Source organism: Sinocyclocheilus rhinocerous, unplaced genomic scaffold, assembly GCF_001515625.1.
Source record: "Sinocyclocheilus rhinocerous isolate Xijiao unplaced genomic scaffold, SAMN03320098_v1.1 scaffold273, whole genome shotgun sequence".
NCBI classification, from domain to species: domain Eukaryota; kingdom Metazoa; phylum Chordata; class Actinopteri; order Cypriniformes; family Cyprinidae; genus Sinocyclocheilus; species Sinocyclocheilus rhinocerous.
The window spans coordinates 135,167-160,233 of NW_015656360.1; the positions used below are offsets into that span (position 1 = coordinate 135,167).

Below are 25,067 nucleotides of genomic sequence, written 5' to 3' on the forward strand. Positions count from 1 at the left end.
ATCACATGCTGTATATACCGACTAATAAATTACAGAATGTTTAACACTGAGGAATCAAATAAATAATAATATTAATAATAAAATAAATAAGGAAAGCTTCCATAGCCTAACGCGAGGTAAACAGCAAACATAACAAGCTTTTCAAAACAAAAACAAAAAGAAAAGTAAAACTAAACTGGCTGTCGCTGACAGGACTTGCATGTTTTTTTCCACAAGAATACCAACATGTTCACCTTCTCTGGTTTAAGAAGTGGTCTTTTACTTCAGTTTGTAAACAAAATCCTCAGTTGCGCACCTTCGCGCTCGCGCCTCTCTTCACGTGATCAGTGAAATTTGACTCCTGCTACAATGTGCCGCGGCCGTGACCATGTCAAATTTTAACTCGCACATTGTCAAAAATTGGTCGCAGTCTAGAGCCCTGTATATAGGCCGTTCAGATTACTTGTTAAAGTGCAACGAAATACCTTATATCAGCAGACGATATGTGTCTGTGTTTGTGGTTGGAGACTCCTTCACCGGCTACAGGCTCCTCATTTGCGCGCATGTGTGTGCAATACAGTGCTGAATGAAAAAGCGGGGCAATTTGATAATAATAGCCGAATTATAATGGGCCGCCTAATAATAATAATAATTATTATTATTATTTAATACATTAATAGGAGAATGAGCCTAATATCGTCTTGACTATCGACAAAGACATCTGCTATCGTCGATATCTCTGACTATCGTCGATACACGATACTATCGTCTATCGGCACAACCCTAACATGGACTATGACTCTCTTGAGATTAAGACTTGAGTTTTTTCACCACATTTTACAACCTACTATCTTATGCAGTTTCTGATAATTGTGCATGATTGTATTAATAAACTGCTGAACTGTAACAACAACTGCACTATTTGTGTGATGGTAGTCACAGGTCTATACTATGTTAGCAACATTATGGAAAGGTTTGAGTTTGGTTGAATAGAGGCAAATTTTGGACACAATGTAGAGGAGTGCCTCATTAATGTACCGTGGATTTAACATGGTAGCCATGAATATGATTGGAATAGCTCTTTATGTTCTATAAGCAAACCAAGTAGACAACTTAATCACAGTCCTATCTTATTTAAATTATTGGCCTTTACAGTGTTTAAAATTAGGTCAATGGGGAAAAATATGTGATATCAGTGAATATGCTTCCTTGAGATGTTTTGTTTAGGCAACATTATATTAAAAAAGATGTTTGTAGATTAACTTTAAATTGTGCAGAATGAAAATCACACTTTTGGCATAGTTTTAAATACCTGTTTTTATTTTGATTTCAGTGCCAGAACATATCAAGTCCAGTTTCAGCCAGCCTCAGTCTGCCAATTAGAACAGCAGCACCTCCACTGTAACCTGCGCCATCAGCAATGCCAAGAGGGCCCCAGCCAGCGGCCAGCCCCAAGCCCTGCCTCGGTACCCGCTCTGTGAAGTTCCGCCACGTCTCTGTCAGCACAAACAGAAACAGCTGTTGAAGCGTGGGCATTCCCTCACGTTCCTTGCTGCCACCCTGGGAACTCAAGTGCAGCTCAACTCTAGCCAGCCAGGGGAGCTTACGACTGAGAGGTCTGTCCTACACTGCGCCCAAAGCCACCTCTCAGGTACCAGTGCTCTTCAAAATGACCTTGTAGGTAATGGACCAGCCAGGTGTTCTGAGATCCATGATATGTATGTTTAAAGCTGCTGATAGGCAGAGTTGTTCCAGGCTGTAAAAACATCTTAAATATACAAGGGCAGATATTAGGGGTGTTCTGATTGATCGGCTACCGATCACTATCGGGCAATAATCCTGTTGGGATGTTTGATCGGCGGTCTCTAAAAAGGCCGATCTCCAAAAACCGATCTCAAGCTGATGACGCTGCCGTGAGAGTTTTGGCATGACATGCAGAGGCACCGTCTCAGTCTCTGTCCGGCGCGGGTGAAATAATTATAATGCTGAAGGTGAGGTACTCGCCTTCATATTTCTTCATTAAATAACTTAAGTAATTTGAAAACCTCGTTTGAGACGTAATTTCACAAACAGAGTGAGTGAGTCACCACTCGCGTGCGCTCTCTCTCTTTCTCTCTCAAAATACGATAATGGCTTCAAATCACCACACATCGCGTCTGTCTATAAGCGAGCTGCACAGTTGACACAGGAATTGTCACTTGCACAATCGAGGCAGTGTCACATCATCACTAAAGTTTATAAATTGCATTACTTTTTAATTCTTGCCAGCGTTTAATCATTCAGCGCTCGCGCGCTCTCCTGGAGACCGTGCGCTCATGCACACTCGCAGCGCACACACATAATGCCAAGTTCACATTATTCCGTTTGCAGTGCATACGTGGTGCGTATTTTTTTCCGCGCTCATGTTAAAAGATTAAAGCGTTCACTGCACACAGCTGTGGCCCGGCAGTGCATTCAGGAGCGGTGCGTCTGCACCTCAGCAGTGCAGAGATCGTTTCCACACCGAGTCTATTGCTGCGCTGCATTAAAGTGACAGCGCATTGTTTGCAGTAAATATGAACATGGATTGACACGAAAATGTAGTAATTACACCATAAATGCATATTATTAAAGTCTACTGCGTTTCACAGTCAACACTAGGGGTGCTCCGATCAGGATTTTTGAGGCCGATCACCGATCACAGAAAGCAACCTAAGAGGGGAATTTCCCCCATTTTCAAAAATGAAATTCAGGCCCTGAATAAATGTCTAAAAATCCTGATTGGAGTATCACTATAAATAGTTATAAATGATAAATAGAAGGCTTTAAAAAGATCGGTATCGGCATCGGCAGATACTGCTGTCTGTGATCGGCCTCAAAAATCCTGATCGGAGCACCCCAAGCAGATATGTATGTGTATTCATAGAGTACTGTTCTTTTGTTGTTTTTTTCGAACTAAAAAGCAGAATGTATCTTGTTGAAAATTTTTTTTTTTTTGTAGTCAGGTCAATAAATTTCACCAATATCATTTTCTGATTGTAAGCATTGTCAGTTCTCCCATGTATTTCCAAAATGAGAACCTTTTCAAAGCTTTAAAATTAATCATTTATGTTCCCAGGCACCTTTTAGTATAAAATTCTAAAGTAATTTAATGAAGTTATTATTTTTGCCAGTGGTTGCCAGTTCAGTAAAGACAAGTTAATGGAGTCACTTATGTAAAAAGTAGCATGTCTTCTAATGAAAAATCTTAATCTTTGTTTAAATTCTACTGTTTTCATTTTGTGTTGAATTTAAATTCTTTGGTCATAGATGTTGAAATAAGCAAAGATGTTTGCTGCATGGGCTTAGTGTGGGGCTGTTTGATTGGTGTTGAGACCTATTTTTTTGGCTTCATGTAGCTGGTTTTCCTCATGGTGTTGGTCTTTGTTTTGTAGGCATGGCTCCCATTCGGGATTCCGTCAGCCACTCCCCTAACCAAACAGGTGACTCACCTAACATTTTTTTTTTTTTTGTAGTCAGGTCAATAAATTCACCAATATCATTTTCTGATTGTAAGCATTGTCAGTTCTCCCATGTATTTCCAAAATGAGAACCTTTTCAAAGCTTTAAAATTAATCATTTATGTTCCCAGGCACCTTTTAGTATAAAATTCTAAAGTAATTTAATGAAGTTATTATTTTTGCCAGTGGTTGCCAGTTCAGTAAAGACAAGTTAATGGAGTCACTTATGTAAAAAGTAGCATGTCTTCTAATGAAAAATCTTAATCTTTGTTTAAATTCTACTGTTTTCATTTTGTGTTGAATTTAAATTCTTTGGTCATAGATGTTGAAATAAGCAAAGATGTTTGCTGCATGGGCTTAGTGTGGGGCTGTTTGATTGGTGTTGAGACCTATTTTTTTGGCTTCATGTAGCTGGTTTTCCTCATGGTGTTGGTCTTTGTTTTGTAGGCATGGCTCCCATTCGGGATTCCGTCAGCCACTCCCCTAACCAAACAGGTGACTCACCTTTTCTTTTTCCTTACCATGTGCTGTTGTTTACCGTTTTTGTTTATTGTGCGTGATAAGTCCAAAAGTCACCTAAAGACCTGTTTAGCTGTTCGTATTTAGGCAGATTGCAAGTTGTTGTCAGTATCTCTGTGGTGTATGCTTAATGGTGTCAATAAGTAATTTTGATTTGTCTAAATTTGACCAGTTGCTCTACAATGTCTTACAAGAAAATGATCATAATGTCTTGGCATAGGTAGACTGACTTGCCCATTTTTTTTTCTCCCTCCCAAATCTGTGTTTTTCCTGTGTTATGTAAAGCCAGACCAGTAGTGCTGCCAACTAGTACAAAGTTCTCACTTTTCTGAATTAGTTTTTACAATGCAAGTCAGAGATTATTCACTTTGCCCATAACACAGTACAAGTCTCCTTATAGGGATAGTTCATCCAATTATGAAAGGTCTGTCATCATTTACAGACACTCATCGTTCTAAACCTGTATGACTGACTTTCTTCAGTGGAACATGAAGACAAAATATAAAACATCTGTGTTTTTTTTCATACAGAGAGAGTCAGTGGTGTCCAAGGTAGTGGTCGATGATATATAGGCCGATATTTGGCATTTTTCAAATATCGGCATCGGCCGGTAAATTTTTCTGTTTGGCCGATGCGTTAGTGGCGGGACTTTTATTTTGACGGCGCTGAGAACGGCAGCGAGTGAAAACACAGTGCTCACATTCTCCCTCTTGTTCGCTGTCATCATTAACAGTTCTGTCCACGGACAGAAGTCTGTCTAATAATCAGATAGAACTGTTAAACAAAGGAATTAAAATGTATACAAAATAGTATTATAACGATTGCTTTTATATTGTTAGTAATAGAAAGGCAAACATTATAATACTTTCTCGTTTGCCGTCAGCATTCAGCAAATACGCATTTATATCATTTAAACAAATCTTTGAATGACTAATGAACATCTAATTTCAAAAACCTTGCTAACTTAGTCGAATCTAGCTGTGAGATCTTATGAAGTGTGCATTTGTATCCTGCACGATCGCGTATACTCTGCATGACGGTCGGTCCGTGCGAATTGAATGTGGACAGGAGGAGAGTTCAGCTTCACTGAGACGCGCGATCGACAAACTTTAAACTCGTGATTTCAAATTATGCTGCGCTTCATGCTTTTGCACAATGTCATATTGATGTCATTTTCACTGTGTGCTGTATGTAAAATGAGTGTTGCCTTGGCTTTATTTGAAAAAATGTGATTCCCAATGCACACAAACTTCCCAGATTTTTGTTATAAGAAAAATGTTATTAAACCTGTTATACTGTATTATGACAGCATTTTTTAAAACTAAATTTCAATATCGTGATAATACCATATACCGTGATAAAAGAATTAGCAACTAATCGCAACATGAAAATTTGATACCGGCATATCCCTAGTTTAAATATGTATGAGGTCTACTTTACTAAGGCGGGACTCTTATTTTGACGGGTTTTCTAGTCTACGTCGGAGCTAACGTTATATGGGTAATGAAAGCACGGATTTAAAGTTTGTCAGTTTATTAAGCACCCCCCGAAAAGGCATGAGATCTGTATATATTTGTTTACTGTTAGTTGTAATAAGTGTTTTGTGTGATTCGCTGTATGTTGATGATAATGCAGCTGAAAGAAAGAGTTTAATGTGCACTTCTCGTGCTGTGTTTTGTTTAGCTCTTATGGTGATTTTTTTGGAGTGAAAAAGGACGCAATAAACTTAATAAAACATCAGTAAAGTTTTGGTCATCATTCAGATGAGGTCCGCTACACTTATTCCTTATATAGCCGATATGCCGATGGTTTTAAATTGAGGAAAAATCGGCAGATAAATATCGGCAGCCGATACATCGGTGCATCCCTAATTTTTATTAAATGTTTATTTGTGAAAAATACTTTGTCATTTAAAGTATAAGCATTTTTTTTTTTTTTTATCCATTTTCAAGGTTGTTTTGGACACCATTGACCTGCATTATATGGACATAATATCTTTTGTGTTCAACAGATGAAAGCAAATTAATTTTGGAATGACATGGTGACAGAATTTCCATTGTTCTATCCCTTTAACTCGGAGTCTGCATGTCTCTTCTTGGTTGACAGCTCTTTTTCTCTCCCCTTGGGAGATGAAATACTAGATCGAAATGTATTGTCACTGTAATTTTCCTTTACCTCAGTGACCTTCAGCAGAATCTCCCATTTTATTGAGTCACTCTTAAACCGTTTACTTGAGACCAGCAGTGAGACTGTCTGTTTCTTTGTCTTCCCATATCTCTTGGTAACACAGCCAGGAAGACTTGGCAAGAGAACAGTGCTCAAGGAAGCTTGGCAGCCATCTTGCAGAAAAATATGAAAGCAAGAGCAGAAAATTTATTCCAAGGAACACAGCAGTTGCATTATTGTTAGAGTTTAGTGCCACCACACTTGCCACATCTACGTAAAATCAGTGAACTTGCAGAGACACTTCACACTTGGTGTTGCTGTTAGCAGTCGTCTGGCTTTCCCTTCTCTTCTATCCTGGCATGCAGCATGATCATGCTGCTGCTACAAAATGGTGGCAGATCTACTACTGTTTCAGTCTGGCTTGAGTGAGACACCTCTCAGCAGGACAGAGACAGGGCCTATGGGCGGTTAGCCATTGTTGCGTAATCCATAAATGGGCAAGTTGCTATAAATTCTAAACAAAGTCTACCAAATGTTACTATTTTCAGCATATTATTCATGTACAACATTTGGCTTGGGTTTTAGGTTGGGTTTTATTTGCACTGTGTGTATTACAGTTGATCATTTTAAAGTACAAGGATATTTAGTGGAACTAAATCAGGACGTTATAATGGAATGTATTTATATTTTCCTTTTATATGCAAGTTTGCTTTATTATATGTTTTAGTCCTAAGGCCTGTTCACACCAAGGAAGATAACGATAAAGATATAGTTCTAAAAATCGTTCTCAATATTAAAGAATAGCAGAGTCCACACCACAGCTATAACGAAAAAGGCACAGAGAAATTATATCGTTGGAATCACTTTCAGAATGATTTTTCCAGCTGATGAACAATAAAAAAATTGACAGCCAATCAGAATCAATCCTGCTATAAGGAGCTTGAGAGTTTAAAGCGACAGACGAGTGTGCGCTTGGAATAAACAGACTATATCGTCCGCTGGTGTGGACCAGTCACTACACTCTTATTTACCAAAAAATAAAAACAGACCGTGTTTACAGATGTTTTATTTTATTATTTTTTTTTTTTCAATGTTTGCTATCTGAACTGATTTGACCTTTTTGCTTTTACAGGTTTGGAACATGCTGGTCTGGAGCCTCAGTATGAAAATTCACCATGGAGCTCTAGCTCACCTTGCAGCGACTCGAACAGCAACTGGGGAAAAGTTATTGTAGATAAGGAACTCTGGCCCTCCATCACTGGTAGTGACCCAGAGTTAGCCTCAGAATGTATGGATGCTGACTCTGCCTCCAGCTCTGGGTCAGAAAAAAATCTTAGTATGATGGCGTCTGGGAGCACTGGTGGCGACAACAATGGCAATAGACAAGGTTCTCATTTCATGGTTGCAAATGGCAGCAATAATGTGGGTAATGGGAGTGTTAAGGGCCCTTGGGGTGTATCCAATGGCTCGATGCTAAGCACATGTCAAGGCTCCGGTGAGGGCCCCAGCACCAAGCTGGCAGAAAGCAGCCATGGCAAAATAAATGCATGGGGTACCCAAGGTTCCTCAACCAATGTAGGTATAAATCCAAGCACTTTGAACCCAAATGCCAACCATGGTGCCTGGCCCGTTCTTCAGAACACTGGGTCCAACCCCCATGGGCCTGTGGGGAATGGAAATGGTGGCACCAACACTCAACAAAGCACCATAGGTCAAACACCCAGCATGCAGAGTATCAACTCTAAGATGTCCTGGGGATGCCTGCAGGAAAATATGTCTGAAGCTGAAGTCAATGGTACAAACAAGGTTCCAAGTGGGCAGCCTCAAAACCTTAACACTGAATTTAATGGACCAAATAACACTACTAACACGATGACCTCTAGTTTACCAAACTCTACAGGTTCAATGCAGATGAATGAACAGCCCCCAGGGCACAGGGCTTGGCCTATGAGTACAGGGGGCTCCCCTCAGCTCCCTATTTCTCCAGTCTCTAATGGCACTTCCATTTCTCAACATGGCAACAGTGAGGGAATTAACAGCGGGTCTTATGGTACAGCATGGGGCGTTTCACCCAGCACTAATTACTCTGGAGACAAATGTCCCGTCCCTAAAGGACAAGCTGTGGGCGACACTGTGAATGCAACTCTAATGCAGTCTGGAGCCAACAGCTCCTCTGTGAGTGCTGCTTCTTTAAAGAATAATAATAACGGGATGGGCGGTCGTGGAGGAGGTTGGGACTCCGCACCCGCTACCTCACAAAGTATGTCTTGGGGAGCAGGTAATGGTGTGGGCCCAGCTGGGATCCCTCGCCCCTGGGGGAGTGCCTCCTCCTCCTCATCTTCATCTTCCTCATCCTCTTCAAACACTGGCACTAAGGTCTCAAATGGGGAGTGGAACACTTTGCCCAGCAACAGTCAGCATTCCAATGATAGCACGAATGGAAGCAGGAAGGGAACAAATGGATGGAAGTCCTTGGAGGATGATGCTCTTGGTATAGGGAGCTCTGGTCAAGCATCACAAGGTAGCACATGGAACAAGTCTACAGGCAGTGAAGGAAGTGGAGAGAGCTCGGGAGGTCACAGTGAGAGGGATGGGCAATGTGGTGGCAACCGAAGGAGGGGTAATCAGCAGGGCATGATCAATGCAGCTCTCTCTACAATTGACGTGGACCCCAGTGTGCTGTCCAACACAGGGTGGGGACAAACTCCAGTCCGTCAGAACACTGCATGGGATGTTTCGAGCTCAGATAAAAAGACAGGAAATGGACAGACAGGCTGGGGTAGTGCTCCTCCTCAGGCATCTAACTCAGGTGGTTGGGGAGATGGACCCAGCACCAACAAAAGTAGCGATTCTTCAGTATCTGGGTGGTCTGAATCAAAACCTTCAACTGGCTGGGGAGAAACCAAAGGCCCAGTTAGGCAAAGTGGGTGGGAGGATGCCCCTTCTGTTACAATGAGCAAGGGTGGTTCCTCATGGAATGGCGGCAAGGATGAGAAGTCCTCTTGGAATAATGCGCCAAAGGCAAAGCAGGGATGGGGCGGAGAAGGCCCAAAGGGAAACCATTGGGGGGAGCCCCAGAAGTCTGGTTCAGGTGGCTGGGACAGTGACGGCGACCGCTCTGGATCAGGCTGGAGTGAGCCTGGGCGGTGTGGGACAAGCAACACCTGGGGAGGCAGCAGAGGCACCAACACTCCTGACCAGAGTGGTCCAACCACAGGATGGGGAGAGCCACCCAAGACCAACAATCAAAACCAAACCTGGGGCGAGCCAATCAAACCAAGCCACTCCAACCCCACCTGGGTTGACGATTCAAAACCGAACAACTCTTCAGAGTGGGGCAAGTCCCAAGATTCCAGCATGGGAATGTTCAGGAGTGGGAACACCTCTCAGACTGGAGCCCCTGGTCAGAACAAGCCTACAGGATGGCTGGGAGGCCCAGTGCCTGCTGCCTCCAAAAAAGAAGAATCCACTGGATGGGAAGATCCATCACCTGAATCCATCAGGCGTAGAATGGAGATTGATGATGGTACTTCAGCATGGGGAGATCCCAACAAGTATAAGTTCAGCAACGTAAATATGTGGAACAAGGACACTGCTGCAGAACAGGATGGCATGGCTGTTTCTCAGCCCCCACAGGCCCAAAGCTCTATGGCTCCAAAGGAAAAGAACTGCAGCTCAGGTGGGTGTCTTCCTTTTTGGCAGTGCCTTGGCAATTATTACTCACCCATTATATTTAGCTTTAGTCATGAAGTCACCCCTTTGGAATTTCTCTGGATGCGCTTTTTCCTCCCACCCCTTTCCTCTAATACTTCCCAGCACTGACAAGCTGTGAACTTACGAGCAAGTGTTTGTGTGTGCATGTCTATATATAAATGCGTTTATGCAGTGCAGAGGAATGCATATACATTGTAGAAGTGCAGCCTTTTCTGTTATTTTTAATTATTTGCTAAACAGAAAATGTAAAGGTGTATGTTCAAATAATATTCCTACTTGATTTAGAATTGGCTGTGGATAAGCTGTGCTCAGGGAAAAATAGGCTTGGATTACATTCTGACCGATGGTGCAGTCATATGGCAGCAACTTGAGCAGCAGGGCACACATGAACAGGGCTATTTTTGAAGGAAGTATTCAGGGCATATGCTGGATGGTGAAAGTGCAAAAATGCCTGTTAACAGCCGCCAGCAACAGGAACAGGTTTGTGATCTCTTAGACACATTTATGTGTGCCAGTTCCTCCTTTCTTGGCTCATTTGACTTGACATTTTCCATTTGTGATAATGTGTAGGGTCGTGGTCTGGGTCCATCCCAGCAGATGATCCAGCCTTCCCGCCATCTCGATCCCTCTCTGATGAAGCAGCAGACTTCCCCTCAGCCACCTTCGCTGCACCAGCCCAGCCTCAAGTCCTGTATGGAGAACTTCATGCCCCCCAATGCCTCTGACCTGCAGAAAGAACAAAGTTCCTTGTTCAGTAATTTCCCTTTAGGTGGGTGCCCTCCCCATCTTAATGTAGGCCAGACTGACTCTTTGTTGCACCAAGCTGCCAAGCCCAACACGATGTTTGCCTCTGACATGTCAGGCCTCAGTGGTTAAATGTAAGCTGATCCATTAGAAGGACTTCAGAGTAAACAAAGCTTACATAAGCATGTTTATGCAAGGTTCGGATTTGGGCCATTGGAAAGTTTGTTTGTAAATATTAATTGCATTGTCTTTGTTAAATAGATTTCAGTTTTTAAATGACGTAAGGTTGTCAAGTATGTTAAATATTTTGTTTAGATTCAAATTAGTTGTTGCATAGTTATTTTCCATGTAGCTTATGCATTACACTTTGATTCTTGTTTGCTCTGACAGATTTAGGTTTGTTTACAAAATAGTCATACCTTCTTTTAATTGTGCAGTTTTCTCTTTTGTTGCCTTCACTACATTATGTGCAGAACAATATAACATTTGTATACTGCTCTTCGATCATTAGTATTTATTTATTTGTTTATTTTTGCTTTGTGATCACAGGGTGGGGAGAGCCATATGGTGGGCCACAAAAAATGGAGTCCTCTACCTGGGGTGAGCATGCTGCTCCACCTGTCACTGTGGACAATGGCACATCTGCTTGGGAAAAGCCTGTTAATACAGGTTCCAGCTGGAAAGACTCAGGAGGCAGTAGCTGGGGCAACGCTGCTATAGGACAGCAGTCACAGCACAAGTCTGGTGCGTCCCATCTCCAATTGGGGCAAAGAACTTTCTTTGATTTTTTCTTTCTTTGACTTCATTTCTTCTTGTTTTTGCCAATGTAAATATCAGGGAAATAATGTTCAGTGATTGAATTTTTTTTTCCTCTCCATTTTTAATTTGATTGTTTTATTTTGGCTTTTTAGGATCCAAACCTATGCAAGATAACTGGGGAGGAGAGGAGATGTCCATGACAGGGCACTCCAACTGGGAGGAGGAAAAGGAATTAGAGATGGGTATGTGGAACAACAATCTATCACAGGAAATGAACCAACATGGAAACTGGCCCTACAAGAAGGTGCCTCCAAAGGTAATAATTAAGACCTCATTTAGGCTTGCAGGGCTGCTTAAAGAATCATTCACTGAATTTACTGTTTAATCTAATTGCGAGGACAAAATTATGTGTGTACATTTTGCTTGCTTATTTATTTTTTTACCCTTCTTTCCATTAGCTTAACAAAGGACTCAATAAGCAAGATGATACTCCATGGATGAATCCGCTTGTGAAACAGCTCAACAACATGTACCCTGTAAGGATCAAGTCTGATTGCTATACTTTTCTGTGAAACCTGTTTATACTAAATATTATGTGTCCCCAAATCCTTTATGAAGCAGAAAGTTAGTAGATAGCATGTTGATTCTTCTTTGTCATTTTACAGAGGGATTCCGCTGAAGATTCCCTGAAGAGCAATAAGATGGATATGTCTGGAGGTAGGTCACATTTACATGCTCCTCCAGTGCTGATATTGCTGAGTGATGTTTGTAGTAGTCCATGAGTATTAGCATGTTTTTGTAAAATCTATAAATTCTTCTCATCTTCGGCAGGAATGACAGACAAGCGCATTGATGTTGACAAGCACGTTTTTAATATCGGAGAGTATGGGAAAAATACTGCTTCACGCCACCAGATCCACAAAGACTCTCCTATAGACCGTAATCCCTATATGGATAAGGTCAGTTATTTCTTACCGTCCTTCATTTTCTCCACTTATACTCCTGGTACTTTGGCACCCTCTATGGGACGAGAATGCAACTTGAAAACCCCATGATAAAAATTGAAGGTTTATGGCTTCAAGACCAGTGAATCTTAACTTTTTTTTACTCTCCCCCTTTGTCCATAATGAATAGGTTTCCTCTGGTAAATCCGCTATGATTATTATGGTTTTCAGAACACATTTTCTAATTTACAGAAACTAGGAGTGTCCATGGATTACAATTAGTAAATAACCTAATAGTTCTAATTAAAATAAAATTTCAGTATTCCTGAAGTTAAGATCTTCAAATAAAAAAGTACGGTTATTAAGAGGGTGAATTAAATTGTTTTAGCTTATTTTTAAACTTGTTTTGTCTTCTTTTAAAAACATTTTCAGTCCTCCTGAGGGCACCCTTGAAAATTTGCTGAGGCCCCTACTGGGCACCGGCCCCCAGTTGAGAACTACTGTATAAGATCATGTCTGTTAGATCTAAGATTATATGCTTCTAAAAGTTAAGTAATACCTTATATACACATGAAATTTGCAGTCTTCCAGAAAAACAGGCCAGAAATATCGATGATGACTTTTGTGCTCATAAGCATATCCAAAATATTCAGCAAATCATGGTTTATGGCTGTGATGTGACAAAAGGCTCTTGGCTGTTTGGCGGGGGAAAAGGGACAAGACATTTGATTTGTCCCAGCCCAAACTTCCTGTTTTATTAGGAAATGCTACAATCGATTTCATGGGGTATTTAAATCAGCTCTTTCAGTAGTCGTAGACTTTCTTCTTATCCCAATTTTTGCCATTGCCTCCCTAACTAATTAAAATTGAAGAAAGCTCTCCAGTTCCTAAAACATGCCAAAGAGGATGCTAACATAGCCCTTTCTCTCTCTTTTTCTGTGGCTGTTGATGTGTCTTTCTCTGGTGGCCTGATGTTCCTTCTGGTCTTTGTCCAATTCCTCACTGCTGTTGTGCTCTGCGTCCTGCACCTCACTCTGCTTGGCCTGTGATTGTGCTTCAGCTTTCACTGCTTGTAAATGATAGCTCTGTAGCAGAGGAATCCCAAAACTCACAAATCACTTCCATGCAGAAGGTCAGCTTTCCCCCTACAAATAGTTCACTGCCAAACCAGTGCAGCTTGCCTCACCATCCAAACTCTGCATCTGTTAGGCAGGTGAGTTAGTGCATGCTGCTCCTTGTGTGCTGAAGCTGTGAATGCACTGGGTTGCTGGATGCTCATTCACATGTGTGTTATGCTTTTTCACAGAATGTAAACATGTACGGTGTCGGTAATGCAGCAGCACAAGGCCGGAATGCCCAGCAGCCTCCAGCACAACCTCTGAACTCTGCTCAGCCCAGTCTACGCAACCAAGTGCCTCCTCCAATACTTCCCTCTCAGGTAATGCCATTTGGGTTTTTAAATCCCAGCTTACTCTAAGATGATGATGTGTGGTGTACAGGGTTCCCGTGGCCCTGGAAATATCAGGGAATTTCCAAAGTGTAACTCCAGGCCTGGAAATGAATAAAAATTTACCCTTAAAAGTAAGGCTGCACGATTTGAAGGTGTTCTTAAAAAAGAAATGGTACTATTCTAAAATTTCATTATTATATACATTATTGTTAGTAGTAGTAGTAGTAGTATTGCAAACTGAGTTTCTCTGAAATGCTGAAAACACCGGACCATGAGCTTCCCACATGTAAAAACACAGTGCTGCACTTTACACTGAATTCAATTCATATATTTTTCATTAAATCGCAACCATATCACACATTTTGTTTAATTTAGAATAATTGTGCAGCCCTACTTAAAAGTATTGAGGGTTCCACTGTTGAGGCTCCACTATTTATCCTCTAAAAATATATATAAATTATTAAATGTAATTATTTAAATATTAAATAAAATATGTATATAATAATAAATTAGTGTATATATTAATTAAAATAAATGTTCTCAATTTAGCTGCCATAGACAGGATGCATTTAAATTTGTAGACCAGATATGTAAGCCATGCACATCTTTATTTTGATTAATTGATCATTTTTATATATTTTTCATAAGGTTCATAACAAATGTGTACATTCTCTTTTCCCAGGTCCCGCCACCCCTGTTGAAGTACTCTCCCAATAATGGTGGTCTGAACCCTCTGTTTGGCCCACAGCAGGTGGCTATGCTGAACCAGCTGTCCCAGCTCAACCAACTGTCTCAGCTTTCTCAGATTAATCAGTTACAGGTATTGATCTTGTTGCTAGTACCAGCCTAGAAGTGATAAGTTAACCCGTTCCCTGTCATACTTAAAACTTACACTTTTTTCCCCCGTCCCAGCGTCTCCTTTTGCAGCAAAAAGCGCAAAGCCAGAGGGCCATGCCTGTTAACAGCCGCCAGCAACAGGAACAGGTTTGTGATCTCTTAGACCCATTTATGTGTTCCGTTTCCTTCTGTCTTGGCTCGTTTGACGTGACATTTTCCATTTGTGATGACGTGTAGGGTCGTGGTCTGGGTCTGTCTCAGCAGATGATCCAGCCTCCCCGCCATCTCGATCCCTCCCTGATGAAGCAGCAGACTTCCCCTCAGCCACCCTCGCTGCACCAGCCCAGCCTCAAGTCCTATATGGAGAACTTCATGACCCCCAATGCCTCCGACCTGCAGAAAGAACAAAGTTCCCTGAGCTCGTTCAATAATTTCCCTTTAGGTGGGTGTCCTCCCCATCTTAATGTAGGCCAGACTGACTCTTTGTTGCACCAAGCTGCCAAGCCCAACACGATGTTTGCCTCTGACATGTCAGGCTATCAGCCAGCTGGCATTAGTCAAAGTCATAGCCTCCTAGCCCCACCTCTGAGCAATGGCCACATGGTGCCAGGCTCTCCCATCAACCCTCGGCTAGGAAAGAACTTCTGTCCTGACAGCAGCTCTCTGCCAGCAAGAGGTGAATACAGTCTATCTATTTTGTTGTCCCCAGTAAAATTTCCTCTTGCATTTTGTATTTAAAGGAAAAAAAATTTGGGGGTGTGGGGATTGCGATGCCGGCTCAACATCGTGATGTCTATCAGCCATCGGCGATGGACGATGGCATCATCTATCAGCCCAACCCTAATTGTGCACTCTGTAATTTTTTGTTTGTTGCTTTGTTGCGACTGCCATAGTCACATGAACATTGTCACGCAAAAGCTAAAGTGTTGACTTGTGACGCTGTCTCCAAAATAAATGATTTAAAAGTACTCTTTATCAAGTCTTCAATGAGGGAAAAAATACTGAGTGCACTCTAATTAAAAATTGAATGAATTGTTGAAATGATCTTTTTATTAAACCTGCTGCTTATGTTAATTCCTGGATACTAAACATGTTGTTAACCTCATTTTCTGGCAGAATGTGTATTTTCTTGGTTTTAAAAATTTTTTTTTTTTGTTGTATTCCTCTAGGTTTGAACTCAAACTTGAATGTAAGCAACCTCGACATTGGTAGTGTTGGTTTTAAGGAGCCACAGTCCCGTCTGAAGAAGTGGACTGCCATGGACATTTCCGTTAACTCGCCACTTGATCAAAACCCCAGCAAATCTGGTGGGTTTCTCTATTTTATATTCTTTTCTTTTTTTTCATAATCAGTTTTAGGGCTGCACAGTTAATATTAAAAAAAAATATGACAGCTGTAATCAATTGACATTGTGATTTAAATTTTTTTTTTTTTCTGTTAAGAGTGTGAAGTTGAGTGTTTAGACAGCATTGATTATCTGATGTATAAAACAGCAGTAAATTAATTGAGTTTTGGATGTGTAAATAAAGAATGCCATGCAGTTGACCTACACAAAAAAAATTAATTCTATTTAATAATAAATGCAACATCAAGGAAAATAATCACCAATAAGGTTTTTTGTCATAATTTTGAAGCCCTGAACTTATCTCAACAAAAAATGTTTTTCATAGGCCGTTTTGAAAGTGAGAAAAATCTGATGGATGTTTTTTTACTATAGGTGCTATAACATCTGGCCTGAGACTTGAAGACTCGCCCTTTGGTCCATATGACTTCATCAATGCCGGTAACGCTCCCATCAGTCCTCCAGGCTCTGTGGGAGATGGCTGGCCCAGCCGTGCCAAATCACCTCATGGTTCCACCAATGTCAACTGGCCACCAGGTTCGGACCCATTTGCTTTCTGCTTTACTTGTTCCAATCAAATCTTGCATTGAAACAAAATATTACAGAGACGCTCAGATGGTCAAGCATGGTGCTGTACCATTGTAGCACAAATGAGCTCACTGTGTCATGTTTGTTTGGCAGAGTTCCGTCCTGGTGAGCCCTGGAAAGGATATCCGAACATTGATCCTGAAACTGACCCATTTGTCACTCCTGGCAGTGTGATTAATAATCTCTCCATTAATACAGTCCGGGATGTTGATCACCTCAGGGACAGGAACAATGGTAAGCAATCTGTTAAACCAGCTATATCAGTATATACTGCCGTTCAAAAGTTTGGGGTCAGTAAGATTTTTTTGAGTGAAATTATTTTATTCAGCAAGGATGCATTAAATTGATCAAAATGAAATGGCGTTTACACTTAAAAAACAAATAAATAAATGCAGTTCTTTTGAACTGTGTATTCATCAAAGAGTCCTGTAAAAATGTATTGCTGTTTCCACAAAAATATTAAGCAGCTGTTTTCAATATTGATAAAAAAATGTTTTATTACTATTAGGGCTGAACGATTTTGGAAAATAATCAAATTGCGATTTTTTTTTACCAATATTGCGATTGCGATTTAATATGCAATTATTTTTTTAAAGCTCTTTATGTTCTGTATTATTCAACAAAGACAAGCTATAAATCATTGTATAGTATGACCAACACAATATTATATAGATTAAACATAAATGTTCTTTTCTGTAGGCCAGGCCTATATGTTACGATGAAATTAGGTGATGCATGAATTGATATGAATGTCATTTCTATTTAACAACTACAATCACAGTTCATTGACTGATTTGTTGACCTTCCAACCTAATAATTATGTTTAAATAAGCCTGGTGTAAACATTAACATGAAAGTCAGTAACAAATCACATCTGATCTTCAAGTCGAACACCCCTCTTTACTCTTGCGTGTCACGTGACCGTGTAATCGCAGCCTCTGCGATTGAAAAATCATTTTATCATTTTAAAAAGTGACTTCTTTCAAAAACTTTACAAAAAACCTTACTGACCCCAAATGTTTAAACTTTAGTGTAATTTGCTGATTTGTATGTATTAGTGTTTTCGTCAATGAATTTATTTATTTTGTTCTTCCAGGGCTATCCTCATCACTTAACACCACGCTGCCTTCAAATAGTGCCTGGACATCCATTCGTGCCTCCAACCACAATAGTTCCCTCAGCAGTACAGCACAAAGCACTTCAGGTTGGTGGGCAGTTGTTTAGGCATAGCCATGCAGGCCTGTGACCCTCATATGCTCCTTTGACTTGACCTTTTTTTTCTTCCCTGTAGCCAGAAACAGTGACTCCAAATGGTCTCCTGGCACAGTCACCAACACCTCTTTGGCTCACGAGCTATGGAAGGTTCCTCTCCCCTCGAAAGGTATCTCTGCTCCGTCCCGCCCCCCACCTGGCCTGACTGGCCAGAAACAGCCCTCATCTTGGGACAACAGCTCTCTGAGACTGGCAGGCTGGGGTAGCTCTGAATCCAGATTCAACTCTGGTTAGTCACAGTTATATTCCCTTTCGCCTACATAAACTCTATTAATAGTGTAAATGATGTAGAATTTAAAGAAATGAGAGACACTTGAAATGATCATTGTCCACAGGTTCCAGCTGGGGTGACAGCAGCTCAGGGAGAACTAATTGGCTTGTTCTCAAAAACCTCACACCTCAGGTAAGACATATAATGATTTAGAATACACTGACTCATTTTAGCAGGTCATAGCATTCACACTGCCTGATTTTTGCAGCATTTTTAGCAGAAAACATTTTGCATTAATTACATTTTTTTCATTTATAAGTTTGAAAGAAAAACAAATCTGTTGGGCTTAATGTAAAGTATCAGGCACACAAATACTTTCCTTTCTCTTAGTCTGTAAGCTATATATTGGGCAATGGGTTGCATTTTAATAACCATTTTGATATAAATGTAGTCCCCCTGCTCATGTAAATTAAATTTCACCATGATCGAGTTAACAATTCTCAATGGCCAACTCTCAGTAACTATTTTGTAATTAATGGTTTATTAAAGGAAATGCTCCATGTAGAAACCTAGATGTTGTTTTAAATATAAAGCTACAGCAGAATCATTTCTTGGGTAACAAGTAATGCCTATGTTTTACAGATTGATGGCTCCACCTTGCGAACTCTGTGCATGCAGCACGGTCCACTGATCACATTCCATCTGAACCTTCCCCATGGCAACGCTGTCGTCTGCTACAGCTCTAAGGAGGAGGCGGCAAAAGCCCAGAAGTCACTGCACATGTAAGTCCATCTTTTCTTTTCTTTTTTTTCCAATGTGGGTAAAGAACAGAAATTTTACAATGAAAGCTAATAATTACTAGGGCTGGGTAAAAAATATAGATATCTTGATATTAGGACTGTGCAAAAAATCTAATGCGATTTTCATGCACATCTCGTCAGTAAAGGCGCTCCTGTGATTAGTAGTAAATCTCCAGCACGTGCTTTCAGATGGAGCGGCATTTACTACACAGAGCCGTAGTTCACTAACAAGCTACACAAAATCGCGTTCAAAATCACAGGCGATTCATTGCACTCCTAGCCCTGTGATATATATCCATTTGTATATGTATATATATATATACAGTGGGTACGGAAAGTATTCAGACCCCCTTAAATTTTTCACTCTTTGTTATATTGCAGCCATTTGCTAAAATCATTTAAGTTAATTTTTTTTCCTCATTAATGTACACACAGCACCCTAAGCGGTGTAAGAGGATTTTAGTGGTCAAGACATAACTGGATCACTTCTGCCTGAAATAACTAGATTTATCAAAAGTATTGAATGGTTTTAATTTTAAGAATTAGACATTTCAGAAAATGTACAGCTTTAAGGCTTGTGCACACTCGTGACTAAACAAAGGGTGCCAATGTGAGTGTGCACACCGATGCACAAAACGGCAGGTGTAAAAGCGGCATTTTTTTTAAAAACGCCTCGGGCTCGTTTTTTTGGTTTGATGCGCCGCGTTAAAAACTGGCCGACCAATGAGATTGGCGCTTTTGTTCACGTGCCTGGAAGTAAGTAGACGAAGAAGATGCATCGAGGAAAGATGAATGTAGAGCTGCTGGTCTCATTGGTGTCTGAACACAAAGGGCTTTACGACAAATGCGACAGCGACTACAAAAATCTCGATTAGAGGGAGTTATGGAGAGGAACTGCAGATCAAATAGGATTCGATGTGTATTTGGGTATTTCTGTTTTTCATCACATTCACTCAGCTCATTGCCAGCGAAAATCGCTTCGTTATGAACACACAAGACGCGTCGAAAAACGCTGGCGATAAGTGCGCAAGATTATCGTCCGGTGTGCACGAGGCATTAAGACTGCAAGTTCATGTTACACTCTTGTGGTGCGTGAGTACTATTTTGAGGTTTAAAATCCTATATCAAATTTAATTACTTGTCAGTGCATCTGAAAGCAATATTTTTCTTCCATTAAGAAATCCATGTATGCAATTCAGTGGTTCTCAACCTTTTTGACTGTTGTCCACAGCAATATTTGAAGGTCCTCCTTTTAATTTGAATGATACACAGTTTCGCATACACAGTGCTTTTTTTTTCATTACAAAAATCTGTTAAAATGAATGGTTTATCAGCCTGCTTTCTCTTTCAATCCAATCCTGAAATAATGTGCAAAGCCATTTTCAGATTTCCAGAACTCCATGCTGAAGTTCACAAAAATGAGAATGAGATTGAGGCACCATACTGATTAAGGTTCTGCTCTTCCTCTTCCTCCTCAGGTGTGTATTAGGGAACACTACTATTCTTGCAGAGTTTGCTAGTGAAGAGGAAATTAATCGTTTCTTTGCACAAGGTCAGTCAATGACTGCCTCTCCCAGCTGGCAGACGTTGGGCTCTTCTCAGAACCGGATCGGATCCATCGAGGGTTCCCACCCCTTCCCAAACCGCACTGATCCAAATCACTGGAACGGCAGCGGAGACCTGCACGGCTCGTCTCTCTGGGGCGTTCCCAATTACTCCACGAGCCTGTGGGGCAGCCCCAGTGGTGGTGACGGGGGGAGAATCAACAGCCCCTCCCCCATCAGCTCCTTCCTTCCTGTTGACCACCTGACGGGAGGTGGGGAGTCCATGTAGTGCATCTTTCACCTTCTGACTTAAAAACAAACAAAACAAAAAAAACAACAACTAACATTCAAACCCGTGACCTCAATGTGGAAATAGTTAATCATAATCATATGACCATATATATATTATATATGAAAAAAAATCAAATGGCACTAGTTAGACTTTCTTCACTTACAAAAAGAAAAAAAACAATGCGGGGTCACCCTGTGGAAACTAGTTACATTTTTTTTCTGCACGTATGTCCACTTTGTTTTAGCCCAAAACATATCAGTTTGAATACTTGAATTATGCAGGCCAATTCTATAATGTGAAAGGATGCATTTACACTTCCAGGTAGTGCTCTTCATACAGAAAAAAAGCTTCAGTCGAGCTCATCTGTTTATTCATCATGTTTATTTGAATTCCAATTCTTTTTTTGTTTTGTTTTTATTATTTGCATTTTGTTTGCTGACAATGTTGGAGTTTGAGCTTTTTTAACTTTGCACTGAATGTGGTTTTTCTCAGTATAATCTGCAATATGGAGGGAGCCGACAGTTCCAGTGTAGTTGTTTACTCAAGGATGTTCTTTAAAGTGTGCGCTCTACTATGCCTTGATGTACGCCTACCTTATTGTGGTATTGTGGAGTTCGAGATCAAGATATAGATGCTGATTTAGGATTATTTGATGATATTACAGAAATAAGTATTGCACCATTTTTTTTTTTTTTTTAAACTAAAGAATTTAGCTCTGCAGTCTAAAAAACTGTAGCCACAGCTGTGACTTGCAAACCCGACCTGCAAGCCAGGGGGAACAGCACTTTCAAAATAGGCTTTCAATTTTGTTTTGGAGGCATCACATTGTGCCCTCTTGTTTACAAAACTTTTTGAGGGGGAAAGTATGGTCATTCTTCCTTTTATTTTAAATGGAAAAAAAATAAAAAAAAACTGCATAAAGAATTAAAAAAAAAATCTTACAAAAATTATAAAATAAAAAATACAAAAAAATAAAAAACTTTAAAAAAATCTTGAGGATGAAGACGAAGCTTTTTATCTCTGGGAATACTGATCAGTGTTTGGCCATGTCATTGGTTATTTTATCTATTCCTCTTGTCTGCTAAATAACCAGCATGGTTCTCAGGAAATATAGACAGTTTTCCCCCCTAGAAACTCCTTGTAGGAAAATCCAACTTTTAGCACTGAAACTACTTATAGCTCTGTAAGTTTTTCTCTGCCAAATAACTGCTTTAAGCTGGAGACATTCTACTTACTGCTTTTCGAATATGCTGTCTTTTTATTAATGAGTGAATATGGTTTGCTGAATCACTATCTAGTCCTTCTTCCCTTTTTCCCACTGAGTGGCTCAATGTTTTTCACTTTGTGACTGTCAAAGTAACTGTCAAATGTCATAAGAAAAAGCAGAAATCTGTAACTATGCATACTGTAGCCAATGACTCGGCCTACAGAATCGCTTTTTCTTTGTCTGAAGTAATGTTTTATATGTTTCAGTAATTTGCATATACATCGTTTGATATATACATCTATATATATATTTTTTTTTTCCCTCATCGCCAGAGCTGGTGTTAAAGAAAATCTTGTTTGATTATTTTAACAGTGCAAAAGTCATCCACATTTCATTGCCTTGATTCAAATTGTGTCCGAAGATGCAACAAGTCAAGTGGCTTTTAACTGTTTACAAATAGAAAATGATTGTAATGTGTACAGTTTGGTTGTGTTAATCTGAAGTTCCTTACAATATTAATAAATCAATGTTTTGGCTGCTCATTACCATTTTATTTTAAAAAAAATTTAAAATTATTTTGTTCTCCCCCTTCCCCTCCCCTTTTTTCCCCCTTCCTCAAAGCTGGTTTGTCATTGAAAATGGCTTGCCTCTGTACTTGTGGCCAAGGAAGGCTGGATTAGAGGTGAATGTAATCTATTGCTGGTAGTTTAAATGATGTGCATAGATTTACAGACTATTTACCTTTTATTGTACTATATTTTAGGTGCACAATTTATGAGACGCTTCAAGAGCGGGAGGGAGAGAAAGATGTCAGCATTAGGCTAAGCCATGGACCTTAATATTTGTTTAAGCTGTTGTTTTTTCTCCCTTTTGTTTTGAGTAGAACTTGTGTGGTGTGTTAACTTATCCATATTTAATGACTCGTCGTACAAAACCCCGAGTATTACCCTCACTTTATGGTTGCGTGCCAGTGTTGAACCATTTTAAGTGACTGCTTTACCAAATATACTTCAATCAAAGGATTTGTTTACTTAATTCCAGACCTGGCTTATCTCATTTTGTTTGTTTGACAAATTTTAAGTGGAACATTGGAGAGAAACTACATAACGAAAGCCGAAAAGGAGTTTTTGGAATTGCACTTGGTGTATACAATGAACTAGAAAAGCTTGTACTGTATTTGTGTTCTGGAGGCAGAGTGTAGCTTTTGGAGACTGGACGGCATGGACAGAGGACTTTGCCTTTTGTTTGTCTTTTTATTCTTCGTGTACATTGGCTAGACTCTTAAAGCGTGCGTTTGTGCCTGCGAGCTTGAGTGGTCCACTCCATTCCTGCGCATCAGGAGCCCAAGTATTCTCCTCTTGTTTGGGAGCGTATAACTGCAGGTATCGCCGATCGTTTTGCCGTGACTTTATTTACTCCCTCGATGTGGATCGCTCAATCTTTTGTGCTTTAGTTACATGTTCGAATGCGTCCGGAGTAGCGTTAGTCCTTTCTGGAAGTGCTTTACCAATGGTTCTGAATGGGTTCTTCCCTGCTGTCTTGGCAAACGTGCTAGTTTCCCTATACTTTGTGGCTTTTTACTTTCGAAAGCATAGGGAAACGCCATTGGCACCCAGTTTGCTTCCACTTTTAATTGTTTATTTTGCTTTCATTTTTTCCTCCTCCCCTCTTTTCCTCTTAATTTAGTTTTATGTCTGTGCAGCTGTTTGGTGTTAGTCAGAACTGTCATGCTGAGACATTTTGATAGTTCACTGTCATGCCAAATTATCAAGTTGAGGGAGGAAAGGGATTTGTTCTTTTGTAAAAGCTGGACAATGTATATGCTTCAAATGTCACTTGCATAATGGATGTTTTGAGGATATTCATGAGCAATGTACAATCCCCATTTTTATAGCCAGGTTGAACGTAGAGGAAATGAAAAAGTGACTTGGCCTGACATTCTACTTTTGTACTGAAAATGTCATTTCTTTTCTGATTGATCCTGTGAGCAAATATACCCATGTCTTTTAAATGGTTCCTACTGTTGAACAATGTGCTAAGGCAATTGACTTAAACTGTGAGTATTGCTGTCATGTCATTATAAACCCGAAAAGCTTTAGTAAAACCAGCACAAGAAAATGGATGAACGAGAGTTTAAATCGAAACTTCCACCATGGGGAAATTCTAAGAGAGTCTATGCAGTGTAGGGTGAGGCTTCCATGTCTCGGTCTTTGCTTAATGAAATCCTGACCGCGGTAGTGGTCGGATTTAAAAATACGATTCCTGTAATGTGCCATGATTGAAATTTTCTTTCACTTTTTGTCACGAAAAATTGGCCAGTTGTAGCAAATGGAGGGTTGCATTAACATTTCCTTTTTCACAGCGCTCCTCACAGAACGGGCTGTGGAATAGCAAATTCTCAACTCCAACATTTCTGCTAGTGGTCTGTCAAGAAAATAGTTTGCTCACATGTAACCTATATGCACACTGCTTTGGTAGACTGTTTGAAAATGAATAGAAATAAAACATCAATAAGATAACTTAAATGAGCAGGAAGTTCTTTTCAGCGTCTTCCTGGGGTCATCTTAGAATTTTAACTTGGGGAACTGCACTTTTTGAAGGACAATCCTTATTTGTATTGGTAACAATTGACACAAGGTTTAGTCTAGTAATACATGGTAGATATTCAAATGTGTAGTGATCAATGTTTCCTGTAATGCTGTTTTTCTTTTAGTTTTTTTTCTTCTTTGTTGCTTGGTTTTCAATTTTAGTACCCTTAAGTGCATATGTAACGAGGTAGTTGAGATAATAGAGTAGTTTTTAGGTCTTTTGTTGGCTGTACTTGTAGACTGATAATAACCGTTTGTAAAGTCCTGATCTTGATATCGGAATACAAAGCTGTATAACTTGGGTACAACCCGCAATAAAGCCTAACAGTGATATGGTGTGCAATGTTTTTTGTCTTTAATATACTTTCACTACAAGTGCAATTGGGAAAACACTTTGTGCATCAACAATCTTCCTGAAATTGCTGTAGCTCAGTAATCCTGCTATTATTGGTCACTGCAGAATAAATCATGGGTGACATATTCTTGCAAATATGGTATTTTCATAATGTCAAACTTTTGTGAGATACCACATGCTGGTGCCATTATATAATCTAAGGCCAGTTAAATATTAAAAGACCTAATACACCTTTAAAGCTGCAGTGTAATTTCTGTGCCACTAGCAGCACCAAATG

The 25,067-nt window shown here is 40.1% G+C and overlaps 1 protein-coding gene across 1 annotated transcript; it reads left to right on the forward strand.

Annotated features, from left to right (window-relative positions):
• The first annotated feature begins 1,362 nt into the window (after positions 1–1,362).
• Positions 1,363–24,773, forward strand: LOC107719974 (trinucleotide repeat-containing gene 6A protein-like). The gene is made up of 21 exons (XM_016527531.1): positions 1,363–1,630; positions 3,393–3,440; positions 7,276–9,822; positions 11,151–11,345; positions 11,513–11,676; positions 11,819–11,896; positions 12,026–12,077; positions 12,192–12,319; positions 13,365–13,517; positions 13,611–13,742; positions 14,437–14,574; positions 14,667–14,738; positions 14,829–15,267; positions 15,761–15,898; positions 16,309–16,470; positions 16,615–16,755; positions 17,618–17,725; positions 17,813–18,022; positions 18,129–18,196; positions 18,647–18,786; positions 20,283–24,773. Exons 2-21 carry the CDS (start codon positions 3,395–3,397, stop codon positions 20,635–20,637), a joined length of 5,466 nt encoding a protein of 1,821 aa, XP_016383017.1. The 5' UTR covers positions 1,363–1,630; positions 3,393–3,394; the 3' UTR covers positions 20,638–24,773.
• Positions 24,774–25,067: the final 294 nt, after the last annotated feature.

What these genes read in the sequence shown, in the direction of transcription:
- LOC107719974 (XM_016527531.1), top strand. Translation starts at nt 3,395, where the DNA reads ATGGCTCCCATTCGGGATTCCGTCAGCCACTCCCCTAACCAAACAG. An exon ending in CAATGTCAACTGGCCACCAG is followed by an intron (nt 16,471 to 16,614) that starts GTTCGGACCCAT and finishes TTTGTTTGGCAG; the next exon opens with AGTTCCGTCCTGGTGAGCCC. An exon ending in GCCCAGAAGTCACTGCACAT is followed by an intron (nt 18,787 to 20,282) that starts GTAAGTCCATCT and finishes CTTCCTCCTCAG; the next exon opens with GTGTGTATTAGGGAACACTA.